This window comes from Chelonus insularis, unplaced genomic scaffold (genome assembly GCF_013357705.1).
Source record: "Chelonus insularis isolate UGA/USDA-ARS -01 unplaced genomic scaffold, ASM1335770v1 contig_41_pilon, whole genome shotgun sequence".
NCBI lineage: Eukaryota > Metazoa > Arthropoda > Insecta > Hymenoptera > Braconidae > Chelonus > Chelonus insularis.
In genome coordinates, this window is record NW_023276571.1 from 806,352 (window position 1) to 826,840 (window position 20,489).

Sequence of the window (20,489 nt, forward strand, 5' to 3'; positions counted from 1 at the left end):
CTGAAAGTTTGAAATAAATAATAAATATTACCACATAGTTTTACTTGTAAATCAAAAATAAGTGACTTGATTGTAAATTTTTGTGAAATTGACAAAATTCCAACAATACGATATGGCTACTAATTTCAAACCTGTAACTCACTGTTTATTTGACATGGATGGATTACTTATTGGTATGTTAAATTTATTAAATATCATTTTTCTTTTTCAATAATAATTCTACATATTTTTTCTATTCACCAACTTACTGTACTTTTTTTATATCGAACAATTTTTATTGCAGCAATGAGCTCAACTTATGCAATATCTTTGCAACATTGGATCATAGTTTAATTTTATATTATTATGTACCGTGTCATCAGTAAATGTTTTCGATATTTTAGAAGCTCATGAACGTATATTGTTTTAAAAATAGTGTCCAACTAAATTTCAAATATCAATAGAAATCAATATAAATGTTCTGTTACATCTTTCCTACGTTCAACTGTTATATAGTTAATCAATAACTCGTAAATAATTCTTCTAAAGTGTTAGATATTTTTTTCTAGAGCAAACATTTATAAAATTTTTTCAAAACTTGAACAAAAAAAAGATTAGATAACTCTCATCCATTGTTCGTTGGAATATTGATAAAGATTTATGAATTTGATTGTTCTTTCTAATGACTATTATTTAATTTTAATCAATAAACATACATAAAATAATCTACAATAAAATATCATTTCTGTATTGGTGAATTTACAAAACTATTAAGACTATTTATTTCTTATCAGTAATAAGAACATCAAAGTAACTAATCTATGTTATAATTTGTTTGAATGATGTTTCTAATCTACCTTGTAAAACAGACACAGAGACTCGATATACTGTGGCATTTAATCGAGTGGTAAACAAATATGGAAAGGAATTTACGTGGGAACACAAAGCAGCAACGATGGGATTACAGACTAATGACAACTTCAGCAAAATTATTGAGATGCTTGATCTACCAATAACTCCAGAAGAATTCATTCAACAAGTGTTGCCACACTATGAAGAGCTTTTTTCTAAAAGCGAAATGCTTCCAGGTTCGCTAATATAATTTATAAAAACTTCTTCTTTTTGTGCAGATTCGGAAAGCGTGTATAAGACAATATACAATAAAATTGTATCAGTGTATGGGCATAAGTACGAAGGTGATGTGGAATTTCAAGTCCTTGGACGTCCGGAACTTGTAGGCTTTGAAATTATCATTGATTATTATAAACTACCTTTGAGCATGGAAGAATTTGGAGAACAATACCATGAATTACAACACAAATTATTCAATCAAGTTAGAATGATGCCAGGTCTACAAAATTTAATAATTCAATCATCACTTCAATGTGTACATATTATAAATTTTGAATGCTTTGCATAAAATTTATATTTTTTTTCGTGATACATAATATCTGGTGGTTTTATTTTTGTTGTACAGGGTTTTGTTGATGAAATCTTAACATTTTCTTTAAATTATTTATAACAACATTGATTTTGATGGGTGATACTTCATCTTAAAACTGTCATGTACCACTTTTTGAATCTGCTGTATTTAGTTATTAATCAGTTATTAATTCATTCATTATCAAACTGTATCAAAAGCTGGAAGTTGTCAAAATGATTTTTACCTCCAAAGTATGGCACATTATATAGATTAAACTAGAAAAAAACTTATTTGTTTGAAATGCAACAAAATTATTGATGAATCTGCCTAGATATATTAGAATCGATTGAGCTAAGGTCAAGGTCATTGACAAGATTATTCATAACAATGGATTTTAGATTTCAAATAAAATATTTTAAACATAAAATGATATCTAAAATTCATTGATAATAATTAAAAATATGATTGAAATCAAAAGAGTAAGCTTCCAGGTTTGATTCTTTAGAATAAGAATCAATTATTAATCTATGTAAATGTGATACTAATATGAACGTAAAAGAATTATTTTTTCATTCTATATAATTTTTAACAGGAACAGAAAAACTTCTGCGGCATTTACACAAACACAACATTCCAATAGCTTTAGCAACAAGCTCTAGCAAAGCAAGTTATGAATTGAAAACTCAAAATCTTAAACCTATATTTGAGCTTTTCCATCACCGTGTGTGTGGAAGTTCAGATGATGAAGTTAAAAATGGGAAACCGGCTCCAGATATTTTTTTGGTCTGTGCTAGTCGATTTCCAGATAAACCAGATCCTGCCAAGGTAATATTTTTCATATTGGTTTATTGTAAATTACAGTTATCTTGATAATTAATTAAAATAATTAATATACCTAAGTGAATAAGTTTCAACAATTATTCACTAAACAATTGTCAATGTCATCAGTTACTAATTTATGCTCTAATGATTTATATGTAGATTAACACTGAAATTATAAATACGTAATTTGTTATTGTTTGCGTATAAATGAAGAATATGTATTGGTTCTGATAAATAATCATTTATTTACAGTGTCTTGTTTTCGAAGACTCTCCAAATGGTGTTCAAGGAGCAGTTAGTGCAGGGATGCAAGTTGTAATGGTACCTGATCCAAATTTACCAAAAAATTTAACAGAAAAGGCGACTTTAGTTTTAAACAGTATGGAAGATTTTAAACCTGAAGTGTTTGGACTTCCAGCATTTGATGATTAACAAAAATCCGAATAAATTAGCATCAATTAGTTATGATCGTAAAATTTAAATTAAATAATTGAATTTAAAATCGTTCAAATAATATAACAATGCACATTTGAGAAGTTAATTAAAAGTTGTAATTTAAAACTAGCAACCTTCTTTCTGTCCAAAGAGAATATATTGAAAAAATTGTAAAATTATTTTCATAAATAGTAAATAAATGTAATTAAAGACAATTGTAAAAATTCCAAGTAAAATCTACTGATTGTGGAAATTAAAGCTCGTTTATTTATGTATTCAATATTTTGTCGTTATTATTATTAACTAAAAGAATCTATTATCTACACATACGTAATATTTTTACAAAGAAGTACTTTATGGCTTTGATGATGCTAATTGTTGAACTTTTTGAAGAACTTGGTCAGCATTTAGATCTGCTAATGAGACTGAAGCTTCTTTCCCAAATTCTAGAAGCGAATAAAAACATTAGAAAATGTTTATAAAGCATCTATTATATCATGTAGTAAGTTTCAGTTAAAAAACAATAATATTTCATTCAAGACTCACCATATCTAGCGTATAATCGGGGCTCTATTTTAGAGCATTCTCTTATTAACATTGGAAATTTAGGGTTACTCGTTTTCAGTGGAACATATTGTTTTTCAATAAAGTCTCTGCAATATAAGATTGTTCTTACTTACATAATACACGATATTATTCATTAAACTGAAGAGCTAAAAACATATTTCTAACCTCTAATTAGATTTAATTCAATAATTCTTTTGCTTTTCTAAGAATCCAAAGTAATATTTGGAATTTCTAATAATTTCTATGAATCAGTTGATTAATTATTAAATATTTACCTAACACCTTGACTAGATTTTGATGCTTGACACAGTAAAAACCTTAATTCCTTCAAATGCGAACCGAATTTCATTGATGCCATTTTGCAATATGACACAATAATTTAATATTTACACTATTGAATAAATTTTGAACTTACTTTACAATGAGTATTTATTAATTTTTTATTTATAAAATTAACAATCCTGTCGTAATTTTACAAAACTGATCGTTTATTATTGAAAATAATTTTTTCAATGACGTGAAAAGTATTATCAACAGCTGGTAAAAATGTTCAAATGTTGAATTTTTTTGAATTTCATTTTCAGAATGACAACGAACAAAAATACTTATTAACATAAATTTAACCTTTTAGCTGTCAAAATTCAAATTTTTAAATTCTCAGTGAAATTTAATCCCTTTAAAATAATTAAAAATTCCATTTAGAACTGAATTTTTATTATAAACATAATTAAACATTTAAAATACAATAAAAATGCCTCTACCTCCATTGTTTGATGGCCATTCTTTTCCATCATACATAAAAGATGCATCAGTTAAAGAAATTCAAGTGTACTGGTTCAGTTCTAAATTTACACAAAGTCGTTATCCACCTGGACAAGAAAGTAAACTATTATTGACTTAATGAAATTAATCATAGTCACATAATTAACCAAATCTTATCTTCCGTAAGCAAGTCAAGCTTGTACATTAATATGTCTTCTCGTTGCTCAAAGAATATGCCAATCAGGTCTTCAAATCAAAAACATTGAAAAATATCCCCAGCTTGGAATATTCATAGCTGAGTCCATTGTTGAAGGAAATAGAAGACATGCTTCAATCATTCGAAAGTCTTTGGTTTCTCATCCATATCTAGATACTGTAGAGGCCCTTAAATTTGGTGGAAAACGTCTGAAAAGTCTAGTAGAATGGGTAAGAAAAAATGGATAAGACAATTATTCTTACTATAATCAATTAAAAATAATTAAGTACATAATATTGATTTATTTCTTCAGAAGTTTCATATCTTCAGGGAAGACATAAAGAAGAATATCAGCAATAATATCCAGCAGTACCTTGAAGAATGGTATCAAAGTCCAAAAGCAGATACTTTAATCATGCTTTTGATCACTTGTGGTCGAACAATTCTTTACATTTTCCAAGAAATGATTGGCAAAATAATTCTTTTTGACTCACACAATCACTCAACACCTCAATATCCTGATCGTGGTCTAGTTATAGCACAAGTATTTTCACTAACATATCATTTATTTCCTTTTAATTCAACAAATTTTATTAAAATGATTTTATTCAACGAAATAGGCTAAGTTTGAGCAGCTAAAGAGCCTTTGTAATTGGTACATTGACGCTGTTTTATACAACTGCTTTAATGCTCATGCTGATCAGTATGAACTAGCATTTCTCTATCAAAGTTAAAATGCAATTTTTCTAACAGATATTGGATAGCTGATTGAACATAAATATACAGGTGAATTTTATAAATTTTTTAATACATATTAACATATTTTATTTAATAATCAACGACAATATAATTTTTAAGACATTTTTTATTTGAAACAGCAAAGATTTAACTATTTTCCATTTTATATAGATATATAGTTTGACGATTATTTACATTATATACAAAATTTTTCTAAGGAATACTTGAACATTTTTCACATTACTTTTACTCACATCTTTACAATTTTCAGTAAAGTATTTTTATCTTTCTTTTGTTTTAATTTCGTTAGTAATTACTATTCCACTCAGATTTTTTCTCTTTATAAAATATGTCTATCGAAAATACATATTCTTGTTACGTAATATCTTTGGATCTACTTCAATTCAATATATTTGATAAATTTAAATTACAATACTTGATAATTTTTACAAGACACTTTGAGAGTCAAAAAATAATAGTTCAACCATTTTTTGTTATAAATTTTTTCTAATATTATTTTTTTTTTTTTTTAATTTCAATTTAAGTTCATTGTTTAAACATTATTCAAAAGATAATCACGATTTTATATTAAAAACACACTTATATTCATTTGAAATAAAATTACTTATCTAAGAAAATAAAAAAGATTGTTGCCAAAATGATCTTAATTTTCCAATAATATTAGCAAAAATATAATGTCAAACTATTTTTTTCTAATTCAAAGAGTCTACATAATTTTTTTGATGAACGTTATAACGTTAAATTCCAATTTTTAACAATTCAAAGAATATATTCAGATAGACAAATAATTTATATATTTGAAATAGATATTTGATCTAAGTACTCTACACTCACTTTAATTGTCAAAGATGTAATAGTAAAATTTTAGTTATCTCATTTTGTTTATCCACTGGGTATTTTACAGCCAAGTATCAATAACAACTTTAAGAAAAATCAGGAATATCGAAATTTTACGATTAATAGAATATTTATATTGTAATAGTATGGATAGTACGTTAAGTATCTTTTTAACGAAATGAAATTTTAGTAAAATAAAAAAAACATAACATACTAATGGCAATGTAAAAGTTCCAAAAGCTGTCAAAATAGAAACTTAATAAATAATCTAATTCTAATGCCAAAAATAGCAGAAAATAACTCATTATAAGAATTCTTTTCTATCGTAATTATGTTGTTATGTTTTATATATTAGTTTAACAGCATAATTACTGTCTTATTCTGTCTATTTACAGGTAAATCTAGTTATAAACAATATAAATTTTCATGTTTAAAACTTGAAAAAGTATTGAAGTAAAGCAAAACTATTGAAGTAATATTCATAATAATTTCCGTAACTATCATAACATGTTTTGAAATCATTATTTGAGTAGTTGAGCAACAAGGTGTGATTTCAAAAATTAAATATCGTTCTTCCACGTGACTTATTTGATAAGTTACTCAACAGAAGCATTGTTTCAATGTGATATATTAATATTGAAGTAATGAAGCAAATTAATGTAATTATTATTTTAGAATTTAAACGTTTTGTTTTATCTCTCATCGACGGAATATTCTTGAATTTTGATACTTAGGTAATACAAATGAAAGACGTTAGAGAGATTGACGTACTCGTGGCTGTGCCCACTCTACGAAATCATCAATCAGCACCGGCCAAGCACCTTCTTCATCGTAATTAGACATGTCTGAGTTTATCATTAAAGCAAAGTCTAATAGAAGATTCCACGTGTCTTTAGGAATCGATCTTTTGTGATGCTCCTGGTAAAATAAATCATTACTTATTAATATGATTTTAAACAGCATAGTTTTTAGATTATTATGAACGTAATTGAAACCAAAAGTGTATTTTATTTATCAAATTATGATCAAAAATATTTTTAACAATTTCTCTAGATTTTTTTCAGAAATTATAGTTGATAAAAAAGAATATATATATCAGTATGGAATTATCAAGTGTTAAGATAACTTAAAATCATACCTGTAAAAATTGACACCACAAATCCAAAAACTTGAATTTATCTTTAAGAACTATGTTCCAATAGGCAATAGCCATGTCTAAATCAAGTCCTTTTTGACCTGGATTTTTAGCATAATTAAAAGTAAATTGATAAAAATCTTTGAATTTCAATGAATCTCTTAGTTCATTTTCCAAACTATTGAGTCGAGCTTTGAGTTTATCGATACTATCAGCACTGAAAATTAATAGAATTCATATTATTCATTGTCCTAATGTGGCGGAAATAATTTTCGCATAGTTAAAGACTGAATATTGAATATTGATTATCGATTATTGAATATTAATTATATAATAATTTTAACTAGGTTAAACTAAATCATTTAAGACGCTCAGTTCTTAAAAATTATTCTTTGATCCGATATTCTTTCAGAATGAATTAAATATGAGAACCGAAAAAAAAATGTGTTCAAATAATGAATGAACTTTCTTACCCCAATTCATTCATGCCATTGATGAATTCATCTTTAGTGAACTCGCATTGAGTTTCTGCTTTGAATTTCCAAGCGATAATTAAAACCAATTTACTTTCGGGGGTTAGTGAAAGATCATCGAGAAATTTCATAATACCATCTTCAGTGATTTTGTCTGGCTCACTCGGATCTAAAACAATTAAAGTCATGCATCATAAGGGTTTGAAGTTAAATAATTTTATATAAAATATTGTCTGGATAAAGCATGATGACTGTAAATTTGTATTGAAAGTAAAATAAAGAGTATGACAGTAAATGTAGTAGACTAGTTCCTGATTGAAATACAGGTTTCAGCTACCCTTCGCCTTATAGAGTAAAATTTGTGAGTTAAACAACGAGAAAGTGTTGTGCAATCATGAGATGACATAGCAGTGTTTTAAGGTCATATTAGGAAGCTGAATTTTACAGGCAACCACACCTTGACATAAGAATGTACTAATAAAAAATAAATAAATAAAAATTGTTAAATAAATATTTCGAATTTAATAAAACTTTGTTGACTGGAAAAGTCTTTATCAAAGAAGTTCATCTTTATTAGGACTATATTAATTCAATAGTACTTAAAAAATGTTATTTAATTATGATTGATTACTAAAAATAATATAAACATATAGATTTAAAGATTTGATTACTTTATTAGTCTTCGAAAAAATGATTACTCCAAGAACAAAATATCAAAAATAAATGTGTTCTCATGTTTGTCATTGCTTTGATGGTACTAATAATGAGGTTTTCAAATAATAATCAAGAAATCATTATTAAAACCCACTGGGTATTATTAGACAGAGACCTGAATGTATTCATAACACACTTACCCTGATACCTGGTAAATAAAATGTCTAATTTCTTTTTATCAACAGAATTTTTGGGTTCTTTATAGTAAGCATCTGGATTTTGAAAATAGTTATCACTGGCTAAATCTAACTTCCAATCATTTTGTGCCAGACAATAAATTGCTGTTTGTTCACCAGTTTGAGTGAAAGTTATAAATTTTTTGACTTTGTCTTTCTGTGAGAATTTAAGCTTATGCTGGAATTAAAAAACAAATAATATTACTAAGAATATCACCAATATTTGTAAAAATATAATTATTATTTGTAATACAACAAAAATATCACAATAAAGTTAAAAAATGTTATAAAAATACACTAAAATCAGGTTAGAGCACAGATTTAAAAACAATCGTATATGAAAAAAGATGTTGACGAATGATTTAAACCGTACTCGTTACATTTTGTAAAATTAATTAAGATAAATATTATTACATTGTTGTTTCATACCATTTTCACTAATATCAGGCCCCCGAAAGCCAAAATATTATTCTTTTCACACTATGTTTGACATGAATATGTGTGCATGTCTCACTAAAATAAAGAATGAGGAAATAGAAAGAAAATATAGGTTATATGCACGTATTTCTATTGGGTGCTATCGGGTGATATGGAAAAGCAAAAGGCCTACCATATTTAAACATCCAAATATAAAAGTCCCTTCGCAGTATTAAATTTATAATTTATTTATTATTATCATAATTAAAACCATAATTTCAAATGTAAATTGGTCGAAATAACCTAACTTTTTTCATTAACATAATAAATCATAACTGAAGAATTTAATTTACAACAATAAACTACCAAAAATTATTTTTACAACTTTTTTAGAAGAGCTCAATCAAAATTGGAGTCCAATAATAAAATCCCCAAGCAACATTTGGCCTAAAAACTATAGTAAATTGAACAACTACCAACAGTTGATATGTCCAGTTGATTGTTGGCAAAGTAAACTTGGATACAGTTTCAATTAGGGGAAGACCCCATTTGGATTAATTTTTTATGTATTTACCTCAATTAGTGATTAATAAATTTCGTTTATATTGTAGGCTGTGCCCTCAAATCTTCTTTAAGCAATGGCTTCGCCCATTGGTCCCAAAAAAGGAAACCAACTCCGCATCGGAGTAATTATCCATTTTCAACAACCGGACCTCGACACCCCACCTTGCCATAACCCCCTTTCTCGATCAATTAAATCAAAATATTTATAAATAAATGGCTAAGTACATGTATGATTGAAATTGTAAACCTCCATAAAAATTTTATGGAGCACTTGTGCCAAAAATCACTTGGAGATTTCCATGTCCCCCGAAGGTCAACAAATGTCCAAAATTTCATCGTGATTGGAGTTGTCCCCTAATCATAATTACAACCTTGAAATTTCTCATGCATAATACAATTTAATTAATTTAATCGATTCAATAGAATTCAAATTCTCTCATTGCATTTTTTCTGAATTAATTTCCGTTAAAATGGAATCAATTTGTTACTCATAAATAATTGAACACCTCAATTATATTAATTCTAATCATAAATATTCATTGTGTCAAATGGAAAAGCATAAAATAACACTTGCTTCTGTTGTAGTCAAATTTTCACCAAAAAGTATTTGTGGTGATTGTGTTTAGTTGAACAATAATTTAATAATTGACATAAATACTTTTGAAAATGATTGAAAATTTTAAACGTCATTTTTCACATTATGAAGTTTATTTGTTAAAAATATTATTTGCTTCATTTAAAATATTTGGATCAGCTCCTTTTACAATTTACGTTTCCTCAAATAAACACAAAGATAAAAAACAATGGACAATAAAATTTGGTTACTCTAAAATGGGATCAATTTATAATTTTATCTTGCTATTATTTTTAACAATAATATTGATATGGATGATAAGTAAAATAGAAAGACATATTCATTATACCAATAACAAAATAACAGCTATGTATATAATTGGGATTATAATTAGTGGAATCATTAATTTAGTATATATTATTTCAATTTATTCTATTCGACAGAAACAATTATTAAAATATATCAACATCCTATTATTCCTAAATAAAAGTGTATTAGAAGTACTTGGAAATGACTATCAACTGGAACTTAAAAAATGTTTGCTTCCAAAATTTTTTTTATACATTCTAGATAACTTAGTGTTAATAGGAATGTCTATTTATAATAAAAATTATATAAGATTTTTATTACTTACAGTTTCATATATTATTGGAAATATAATATTACAATTTGTTATTATTCTTATTTTTATTTGTAAAATATATAAAAATTTAAATAATATTTTATTATCATTATTAGAATCGAAAAAGAGATGTAAAAATTCTTCTTTTTTTTTAATTGACACGAATAATAACAATGAGATTTTGAAAAAGATCCTTTTTATTCGTAAAATTCAACGAGATCTTAGTGAAGTGTTATGTAATTTTTCAGATTTTTTTTCTTTGTCATTATTACTTAATATATTTTTTTTTTGTGTCTGTTCAATTCTCAATTTATCTCACATAGGCTTACTAATTTTCAAAGAAAAAAGTTGGTCAAGTGATAATATTCCAATTTTATTGATAATGTTTAAACAATTTTATTTAATATCATTGCTAACATGTTCTGTCACCAATTTAATGTCCGAGGTAAGGAAAATTTTTTGTTAATTATTCGAAATTTAATATAATATTAAAATTAAATCAATCTTGGTAATTAATGGAATAACTTTCAGATGAAAAAAACAAGTGACATCGTTTATAGATTGGTTGGAAACTTTTTTACACAAATAACTGTAAAACGTCAGGTAATGTGATTAACAGTTTTGATAATATTTACAAATAATATAATTTATTAATGAACTTTGATTATTTTTAGCTGGAACAATTTTCAATAGAATTGCTTCATAGGAAGTCCTTATGTTTTACTGCTTGTGGATTATTTCGTTTGGATAACAGTTTATTAACTTCAGTAAGTAATCATTAAGCTGTAGAACCTATGATCACTTGATAGTAGGATTATTATAGAGTCAATGAAATTCTCATTAAATATTTACATTTATCTTTATAAAAAATTCGAGATTATAATATGTAATTTAATCATACAGGTTGCTCGAGTAATTTCAACTAATATGGTCTTGCTGATTGAGTATCAATTCTATGAACAGTTCAAAACTATAAACAATAACTCTACATGATGAATATAAAAAATTATTGTTTGACAATGAACTAAATAAAATCAGGATATTTTGAGGACAATTGGTTTATTTTTAATTGAGCTCAATCATAGACTTGAAGAGACTATAAGTCAAGATGAGTCTACGAGTCCAACTGGAGTTATTGAGAATGACAAGAGCTGGAATGTCATCAATGTCCCTAAGGGAACATCAAAGTGAAACTGTTGAGATTAATAGATCAGTTTTGGAATCAGAAGAAGATAAAATCTTTGAATATCAATCTCTAAAAATCTCTAGTTCCTTTGATGACTGTATACGTTACTTGATAAACTGTGTAGACTTGATTATTTCTTGATCATCTAGAGAAATGGATGTACACAAAAAATATTAGATGTTCCTACTTCTCCAAATGCTAGATCAATTTTAGAATATTCTAATCAAGTCTGAGCACGAAGATTTAGGTATTGCTTTGTATTATTTTAGCCACAGCATAGGTTTTCATGATTGAAGACATTTTTTATAATTTGTCGATCAAAATACTTATTCATTGTTTTTTATTGATAACTATTCTATTTGATAGATAAAAGTACAATCTACTTTAAGAATATATTTTGTATGATGAAGGAGAAGTATTTGTTAATAAATTAAACCTAATAATAAAAATATCTTGCTTCTTAAAACAAAATTTTGACAATGAATAGAACAAGTGAAGTGTCTTTTATATTTTTATTATAATCAATAACCACAACAATAAAGTAAATATTTTTATAAAACATTAAATTTTATATTGTTTATCAATCATTTATTAAATTTATTAACAATTATTTCATTTTATTTATTTACTTTTATGTTAAAATAAAAAAAACCAACAGGTCACGTCCAATTTTCTACGCCTTTCTACGCGCTTCTACAATCTTATAGGAATTCATTGGATTCAAACGCTCAAAAATTTCCTTTTTTATTCTGAAAACATCAGGAGAGAAGAGGTATTTGATCAAATAGTATAAAAATAAAGAGGTATTCCGTGGAATTATCCTTTTTTATCGATCTATGGTAAATTTTTGGAATATTACACCTAGCGGCATCTTAAAAATAAAATACAAACTAAATTTTTTGAACGGTCGATAAAAAAGGATTATTCCAATCAAATACCTCTTCGCTCTTGATGTTTTCGTAATAAAAAAGGAAATTTTTGAGCGTTTGACTCCAATAAATTCCTATAAGATTGTAGAAGAGCGTAGAAAGGCATAGAGACGTGACCTGTTGGATTTTTTTTATTTTAACATAAAAATAAGTCATTAAAATGAAATAATTGTTAATAAATTTAATAAATGATTGACAAACAATATAAAAATTGATATTTCATAAATAATATCCACTCTATAATTAAAATTATTCATAATAGTCAATAAATAGAAGACGCTTCATTTTTTAATCATAATTATTATTATCGTTAATATCCATATAATTATCAATAATTACAGCAAAACACAAAATAAAAATGTGATATCTGTACATAGTCCTTATGTAATTAACATAAATATTTTTTTACTTATCAGTAGCCTAAGAATAGGGCGATACTAAATCATAATATTCACAGATATTATACAAGATAGATTATAATTATATTCGATAATTGGCTTTAAGATTAAAAATTAAATATATGTATCACATTGGGAATTAAAATTTGATAAATAAAAAAAAAAACACATAAATCAAACGATTGTGAATGGAAAAATTTTTAATTATATTTACAAATGAATAGCAGATTAAATTAATAATTATAAGCTTAATAATCTAAACAATCAATTACGCGTGTCCTAAAAATTAAAGTTCTAAGATAAATAAAATTAAAATTATTTAAAGTTTTTAGTTCAATGTATTAATAAAATACATCACATTTTTTTGACTTTTAATTCATTTGTTAAACTGTTTCGATAAACTTCAATGATTATACTATGCATTACATTTATTGAGGAAATAAAATAGCTCTTACAATAATCATCGTAACTTAATCAAAATCATTTTCATCAAACTGAATAAAAATAATCTTTTACAAAACAATAAGAAATCTATGTACATACATACACTATTACTGTATAAATTTAAGATAGAATACCAAGAATGGGCCGTATAAAATTTTGTGTTATTTTTAACCGTATTAATTATGATATTAAAAAATTACATACATGCTTACGTACATACATGCACGCACCATTTTCACCATTTTTAATTATCCATTTTAAATTTTACTTACAAAGATTTTGAAAAATACAATATTTATCAAATTTCATCCGAAAATGTTTCATTTTACAAAGCACTGCACATTATTTTAAAATTAGTATCAAGCATTTAAGTTATAATCTAAAATTAATCATTAATTGCAATGAAATAATAGTCTATAATATAATGAATAATATCAAAAGCCAGTGATATTTATTGAACTATTAAAAGTGGAAAATTTCTTCTGCAATTATTTTATTAATACTGTGACTAAAGTTTTAAAATTTTAAATATAATGACAAGAAGTTGTTATTGAAGAATATTTTTAAAAAATCTTCATTCAATGCTTGTATAGTAATCTATTAATAAAATGCAATAGTTTTATAGAACTTCTAGTTAATTTTACACAGGCAGCATGTGAGAAAATGTTTAGTAAAATTCATTATGTACCACAGGTGATTTAAATATTTTGCAATGTGCGGTAAATTGTATAATATAACTTATAAAATCCATTGAATTTAATAAATTTTGATATCAAATAAAAATTATTCTCACCAAATATACGAAAACACATATGAAAACATATTATAGTGAATGTAACTAGACGTAAGGAAAAACAAGTGTAGCACTAAATATCTTAGAGGATCTTGTTGTATTTTTAAACCTTCATTAAGTTGTCTAGTGTCACCGAATGTTCCATATTTATAAAAATTATCTAATAGTTTTTCTTTTTCCACCCATCTATCATACAGCCATTTAGATAATAAATCTGAGTCTTTTGGAACCTGCAGACAAAAAAAAAAGAATAGCTTTTTCATTTTGTTTAAGTATAATACTACAAAAACTATAATTATATTAATAATTTAATTTCACATGAAGATAGGTCTTATATAACTTAAATTACATACTGCAGTACTAGGATAAATTCGATAAAAAAGGACGGTTTCACATGGTGGCCGTGATCCTGTTATAATTGTTGGTAAATCCAGAGGTTTACCTTGAGGATATGCAATTGTAATATCGAGAACCCAACGTACTTCCGGTTTAATGACTATTGGATCTAAAATTTTAAAATAAATATTAAATTCAAAACATTCTTAAAAACGAATAATTTTTTATGAACAATGAATAGCTTATTGAAATAAATAATTTTATAGCTAATGAAAAAATTGAATAATTGTATTATTCATGGTTACTATTGTGAGATTAAATACTAATTACTTGATCTAGGATTAAGCTGCCCTTCAGAGGTGTTATTATTTTGAGCTGGACCGAGTTTATCAAAAATGGTCCGCATAGCACCGACTCTTGGTAGAGTAACATTTTCTAAAATAGGCAAATTATTTTTCTTTGCATAATTTTGTGAAGTTTCTCGCCTTTTACAAAGAAATCCTCCTTCCGGAAAAAGAACTATCCACTTTCGTTCTAAGGGAATATAATAATTATCCAAATGCTTTTCTAAGTGTTTCAGACTTTCTTCTCGTCTTTTTCGACCCTGTAATTAAGTAAAAATTATGCGATTATTATTTTATAAATCTTTTAATGTCAATAGTAATTATAAACATACCGAAGAGATAAAAAAATCTGCATGCAATAGAGAAACAATGCCAAAATTAGTAAATTTAAACATTCTATCCATAATCCATGTGAGATTTGGTAAAACATTTGGTTTCGCATTAAATGTTGTCATCAGAATAGGGACATCTCCAGTACTTTGGTGATTTGCTATAACCAGTGTTCTGTCATTTATAATTGGTCGAACATCATCACCATGTTCAACAACTGCAAAACATTTTTTTATAAATAAAACAATAAAGTAAACAAAATTGATTGATTAAGATGGAAAACTTACCATCGTATCCAGCTGACCAAGACCACATTGATACCATAGCTAGTAACCAATGAAAAAATAGACCCTCTATTCTCCAATAAATTTTTGGTTGAATTATTTTGACCGGTAATAGTAACATCATCCATGTTACATACGTAGGAATACAGTAAATATTATTAATAATAACAAATCCTATGCGTAGAAGAGATTTTATGAGATTAAGAATGCTGTTGATGGTGCTGAAAAAATGAAAAAAATAATGTATCATATTCGATATTCGATTTCAAAAGTTATTTGTTCATTTCCTCATTTAAAGTTAGTTTAATATAAGTCTCAATACTAGTATTGCACTCTATATTGATATACGGAAGCCTTTGCACTATCCACTTATGCAATTATATTGTTAAGAATTGAGATAGGTGCTTTTCATGATGAATTCAATTAGATATGTCTTACATCATTGGATTGTATAAAAATATTATTTAAAATATAAAAAAAATAAATGATAAAAAACTATAATTTAAATGAAAACTATTAACTAGTACATGATGATGCTCATTTTTCACAGGATATCTTTTTTATTTATTCGTATTATATAACTGGATAACGACAAATAAATCAAATAAATTATTAGGTCAAGGAACATTAATTCTATGTTAATTTTAAGTGTTCAAAATTTCATAGTGTGTGTCTAATAGACCTTAAATATTCAAAACAATTGAAATAGTTAATACTTCAGGTTTATAATATTCTTTTAAATAAAAATGTATAAAAATAAATCACATATATTCCAACAAATTAGATTAATCGACTTTTGATAAGAGTAATTGTTTAAATAAAATTCCCTTATACTTCAGTAAAATGCTCCAAAAACATTTTGTTATTATCTATAAGTCTAATTTTTTTTTATCTAATAAAGAAAACGTAATCAATAAAACATGTTACATTAATACGAATAAATGTTGTATAAAAATTTGTAGTGAAAAAAAAAATGTTTTTTGACTTTAAAGTAATTATTAAATATCAGTAATATTATAAGTGCAACTCATTTTTTTTCTTTTATAACAATCCACTTCATCTTTTATTAATTACACTGCGTGACAATGTTTTCGTGACATTTTTAGCTTTACTATAATTTGTTAACTTATTGTGCATATATTCGTTAAAAAGAATAATTACAGTTCATGATAATGTTTAACCAACATTATAATATTTTAACTTAACATTTCGTAGTATAAGTTTTTATTTACAATAACAATAATAAGCATTCTACCCATGAATATGATAATCAAAATGATTGTTAATGTACTTTTATCAAAAACATAGTTTTTAACTAATTTAAAGGCTAAGAATTATTATTTATTATTTTAATATATATTAATATTATTGTTTATAACATGATTTTTATTATGTATTAAATATTAAATAGTTGTATTTGTTGTATTTTTAGTATTGAAGATAAAAATTGACTGAAACAAGGTTATTTGATAGACTTTTCAAAGGCATACAAGAGTTTGTCACGCAATATTACTAAAAAAATTTATGTAAAATACAGAACTTGAACAAAGTATGTATTTGAACAATATAGATAAAGATTCTTACTTAATAAATGTTGAAGAAGGCGAAGATGAGTCTGTCATCTTTGGAAGAAGCCACCCGTCATATAATATCGAGCAGCTCTCACGTGCACGGCTTATGTCCACCATAGCATTTTCTTAAATTATATAATAATTTTTTTTTACAATTAAATACACATATATCATTATATATCGTATTAGATTATTCTCTCTGTGTATACATTTTTAATAATACATACTTTAAATAATGTGATTATTATTTAGAAAACAATAATGTTTCATTGAAAACTACCGGTGACAATCAAGGTAATTATTTGTGATGTAATGGCAGTCAGATTAATATCAGAAATCACTGATTGTAATATATATTATTCTTCAAATTGATTTTTAGAACAATATAACAAGTAACTAATTCAATTTTTGACACACTTCTCTGTATATTAAATTTTTTCACAATTTAGTCTTGTATCACTCCATGTGGTATAATTGGTATGAAGTAATGATTTCATTATCACTAAGAATATATCTTCTTAGAAATTTTTTTTTGAACTTTTACTATCTTCATGTCATTCATAACATAATTTATGTAGTAAATCAACCTTTGTTCGATGTGCCTTATTTTCGATTATTACCTAACCTAGTTGACATTACGATTTCAATACTGTTTAGTTTAGTTAATTCTTTTAGTTCATAATTATGATTTCTTATCTACACATATGATATTCCGTAACGTCACATTATGAACTTGATAATTTCGAAATTAAGTCAATTACTTTTTGTTAATTGATTCTAAAATAATAAACGTATCAATACTTTTATTCAACCACAATCATCATTTTATTATTATTATAATAAAAAAATTATTCTGAATAAAATGTCAGAAATTTATCCTGCTGATGATTAGAAACATGTATTGAAACTGGCCAAAGACGTTACTTTTAAAAAGTAGTAAAGCAATATGTATATAGTTGTTGGTATGTATTGTAACCAAGATGGTGGGAGACTATTTTATAAAGCTCTGGCGAATGGGGATACAATTATGAATAGTCACAGCACTGAATATATATATATATATATATATTTTGTTTTTAAAACACTCTGTTGATGACAAAAAAATACTCCAAAATGAATATTACCTTATGGATATAAGTATCAGAAAGAAAAGTTTTCTGATGAATGAAATATGCAGTTAACTGGAAAAAATATTAATGATAATTAATTAATTTATTTTTATCACATATTGTTGAGAAGTAAACACATGTAATTCACTGGAAATAACGCGCGCCAATATGTAGTAACATGGTACAGTTTTATAGACGAATAATTTTTATTTTTCTTTATCCAACAATAGAACTGTTAAAAGATCTTCGACATTGTTCGATAAAGCTCGTTATTTTTCGGCAGCCGATGTCTCTCCAATGAAGAGTATATACATGTGTACATATGTATGTGTATATATATATATATATTATATGAATGAAAAAATAACCAAATTTATCTAGCTTAATGTCATAGTGTAATTTATTTTCATCAATTTTGAACTAATAAAGTTGTGGTTCTTTGAATTGGTTCTTTGAACTTTTTGAATTCATTGCGACATTTTTTGTTAAAAAAATCTATTGAAGCGATAAAAAACATTGTGGTAATTGAATAAATTATTAAATAGAGCCATGGCTATCATTAGACCCTTTACTTGTGATGATCTTTTTAAGTTTAATAATGTGTAAGTAAATATATAAAGATTTAATATTGAATTAAAAAACTATTATAGATATTATGTAGTAAGTAAAGTATTAATTTTGTTACAGAAATCTTGATCCTCTAACTGAAACTGTATCCTTTTATATTTTACGTTTATATACGTTAAAGGTGTTTTAGCTTTTAATGAATGTCTGCAAAAAAACACGACTTTTAAGGATGATGTTCTTAAGATTGGTGTGATTAGTTTAAAAGGGGGAAAAAATTAAGTCATTTATCATTTCAGTGAAAAAAAAAACATATCTAGAAATACTGTCTCATACATTGGTTAAATGACAGATGGACTTTTCATCTTTATTGTTGAATTTTAAGGGTTTATATACTACAGATAATTAAAAAAATAAATTTATCATTTTTAAATAATCTTAAATAAAAATTTCATTAGAAATACTAAAATTCTTTTATATCTGATCCTTAATCAATTATAGTATGGACTTTCTTTTTATATGCTTTATTTGGCCCATTGGCCAGAATATGTTCAAGTAGCTGAATCTCCAAGTGGTGAAATTATGGGTTACAGTAAGTTATTTATTCTATAATTAAATAAAACATCTAAAACTTTAAATTCTTTACTTTACATTGATGAAATTCGTATTATTATAATTTATAGTAATGGGAAAAGCAGAAGGAACTGGAGAATCATGGCATGGGCATGTAACAGCTTTAACAGTATCACCTGACTACAGACGATTGGGTCTTGCTGCAAAATTAATGAAATATTTGGAGGATGTCTCAGAAAAGTATCCTAAATTACATACTATTTTTTAGACTATCATGAGTGTCAGTCAATTATTTATTTCCCAAATTTTTCTTTCAAAGTTTCAGTTCAGAGCCTTTGACTTACACTTTTTTATTACTATTACTCCAAATCTTAATCATTACAATTTTAATGATTTTTCAGGAAACAAGCATATTTTGTAGACTTATTTGTGCGTGTGAGTAATAAAATTGCTATACAAATGTATCAACAATTGGGATATATCGTTTATCGAACTGTATTAGAATATTATAATGGAGATCCTGATGAAGATGCATACGGTACGTATTATTTAATTATTTTTATAATATACTTTAAAGTTTACATTTGGTAATTTTCTTTGTCACTTGCAGATATGAGAAAGGCATTGTCTAGAGATGTTTTAAAACAATCAGTTATACCTTTAACTCATCCAGTTAGACCGGAAGAAGTAGAATGACATTCAGATGAAGAATAAAAAGTGAAACAAAACATTTATTTATTAAAAAATAACTACATAGTTTATATCCTCAATATTTGATATCATTGTATAAAGATTAAAATAAAATTTCTAATTATAAATTCGTCGATTAAAAATAATTTTTTATTTTTTCGATTTTTATTCATAAAAAAAAAAAATTCATGAAAAAAAATTTACAATGCAGTGAGATATAATGATACAAATCTACAAAAAGTTTTATTATGCTAAAAATATATCTTTACTTAATTTTTGAAATTTATAGTTTTCATATTAATGCTACTCAAATATGGTTATTATTAGTAATTTAGAAATAATAATATTAATACATAGGACTAGTTTTTTTAAAATATCATCAATTTAAAAATTTTAAAAGTCAATTAAACAAGATTCTATGAGACAATTATTATTTTTCATAAATCATAAAGTAATCTAAAAATTTAATATACATAGTACTGA

General features: G+C 25.4%; 7 protein-coding genes across 9 annotated transcripts; 4 read left to right on the plus strand and 3 right to left on the minus strand.

Moving 5' to 3' along the window:
* The first annotated feature begins 33 nt into the window (after positions 1–33).
* Positions 34–2,825, plus strand: LOC118069561 (pseudouridine-5'-phosphatase-like). 2 transcript variants are annotated; one of them, XM_035087764.1, is made up of 4 exons: positions 34–173; positions 849–1,067; positions 1,995–2,227; positions 2,477–2,825. In XM_035087764.1, exons 1-4 carry the CDS (start codon positions 113–115, stop codon positions 2,654–2,656), a joined length of 693 nt encoding a protein of 230 aa, XP_034943655.1. In that variant the 5' UTR covers positions 34–112; the 3' UTR covers positions 2,657–2,825. The 2 variants fall into 2 exon arrangements, with proteins under 2 accessions (XP_034943655.1, XP_034943654.1); XM_035087763.1 differs by lacking the exon at positions 849–1,067 and adding an exon at positions 1,110–1,328 and having other exon boundaries at positions 2,477–2,822.
* A 101-nt stretch (positions 2,826–2,926) lies between these two features.
* Positions 2,927–3,739, minus strand: ND-B8 (NADH dehydrogenase (ubiquinone) B8 subunit). The gene is made up of 3 exons (XM_035087768.1): positions 3,502–3,739; positions 3,206–3,312; positions 2,927–3,105 (listed from the first exon to the last, which is right to left on the minus strand). The coding sequence occupies exons 1-3, from the start codon at positions 3,582–3,584 to the stop codon at positions 3,014–3,016; spliced, it is 282 nt and encodes a 93-aa protein (XP_034943659.1). The 5' UTR covers positions 3,585–3,739; the 3' UTR covers positions 2,927–3,013.
* Positions 3,740–3,919: 180 nt separating this feature from the next.
* Positions 3,920–5,057, plus strand: LOC118069576 (uncharacterized). The gene is made up of 4 exons (XM_035087779.1): positions 3,920–4,107; positions 4,176–4,414; positions 4,498–4,728; positions 4,805–5,057. The coding sequence occupies exons 1-4, from the start codon at positions 3,978–3,980 to the stop codon at positions 4,916–4,918; spliced, it is 714 nt and encodes a 237-aa protein (XP_034943670.1). The 5' UTR covers positions 3,920–3,977; the 3' UTR covers positions 4,919–5,057.
* A 596-nt stretch (positions 5,058–5,653) lies between these two features.
* Positions 5,654–9,024, minus strand: SCCRO (defective in cullin neddylation 1 domain containing SCCRO). The gene is made up of 5 exons (XM_035087855.1): positions 8,708–9,024; positions 8,243–8,456; positions 7,389–7,557; positions 6,919–7,132; positions 5,654–6,698 (listed from the first exon to the last, which is right to left on the minus strand). Exons 1-5 carry the CDS (start codon positions 8,708–8,710, stop codon positions 6,534–6,536), a joined length of 765 nt encoding a protein of 254 aa, XP_034943746.1. The 5' UTR covers positions 8,711–9,024; the 3' UTR covers positions 5,654–6,533.
* A 1,771-nt stretch (positions 9,025–10,795) lies between these two features.
* On the plus strand, positions 10,796–11,949 carry LOC118069589 (putative gustatory receptor 28b). The gene is made up of 4 exons (XM_035087798.1): positions 10,796–10,900; positions 10,987–11,058; positions 11,130–11,222; positions 11,359–11,949. The coding sequence occupies exons 1-4, from the start codon at positions 10,838–10,840 to the stop codon at positions 11,446–11,448; spliced, it is 318 nt and encodes a 105-aa protein (XP_034943689.1). The 5' UTR covers positions 10,796–10,837; the 3' UTR covers positions 11,449–11,949.
* A 1,296-nt stretch (positions 11,950–13,245) lies between these two features.
* On the minus strand, positions 13,246–18,433 carry LOC118069598 (acyl-CoA:lysophosphatidylglycerol acyltransferase 1-like). Of its 2 annotated transcripts, XM_035087816.1 has the most exons (8): positions 18,328–18,433; positions 18,195–18,251; positions 17,084–17,195; positions 15,503–15,720; positions 15,218–15,432; positions 14,872–15,145; positions 14,559–14,710; positions 13,246–14,435 (listed from the first exon to the last, which is right to left on the minus strand). In XM_035087816.1, the coding sequence occupies exons 3-8, from the start codon at positions 17,185–17,187 to the stop codon at positions 14,202–14,204; spliced, it is 1,197 nt and encodes a 398-aa protein (XP_034943707.1). In that variant the 5' UTR covers positions 17,188–17,195; positions 18,195–18,251; positions 18,328–18,433; the 3' UTR covers positions 13,246–14,201. The 2 variants fall into 2 exon arrangements, with proteins under 2 accessions (XP_034943707.1, XP_034943706.1); XM_035087815.1 differs by lacking the exons at positions 18,195–18,251; positions 18,328–18,433 and adding an exon at positions 17,298–18,151.
* On the plus strand, positions 18,219–20,134 carry Naa20A (N-alpha-acetyltransferase 20 A). The gene is made up of 6 exons (XM_035087817.1): positions 18,219–18,781; positions 18,867–18,891; positions 19,245–19,335; positions 19,427–19,556; positions 19,718–19,854; positions 19,927–20,134. The coding sequence occupies exons 1-6, from the start codon at positions 18,729–18,731 to the stop codon at positions 20,010–20,012; spliced, it is 522 nt and encodes a 173-aa protein (XP_034943708.1). The 5' UTR covers positions 18,219–18,728; the 3' UTR covers positions 20,013–20,134.
* Positions 20,135–20,489: the final 355 nt, after the last annotated feature.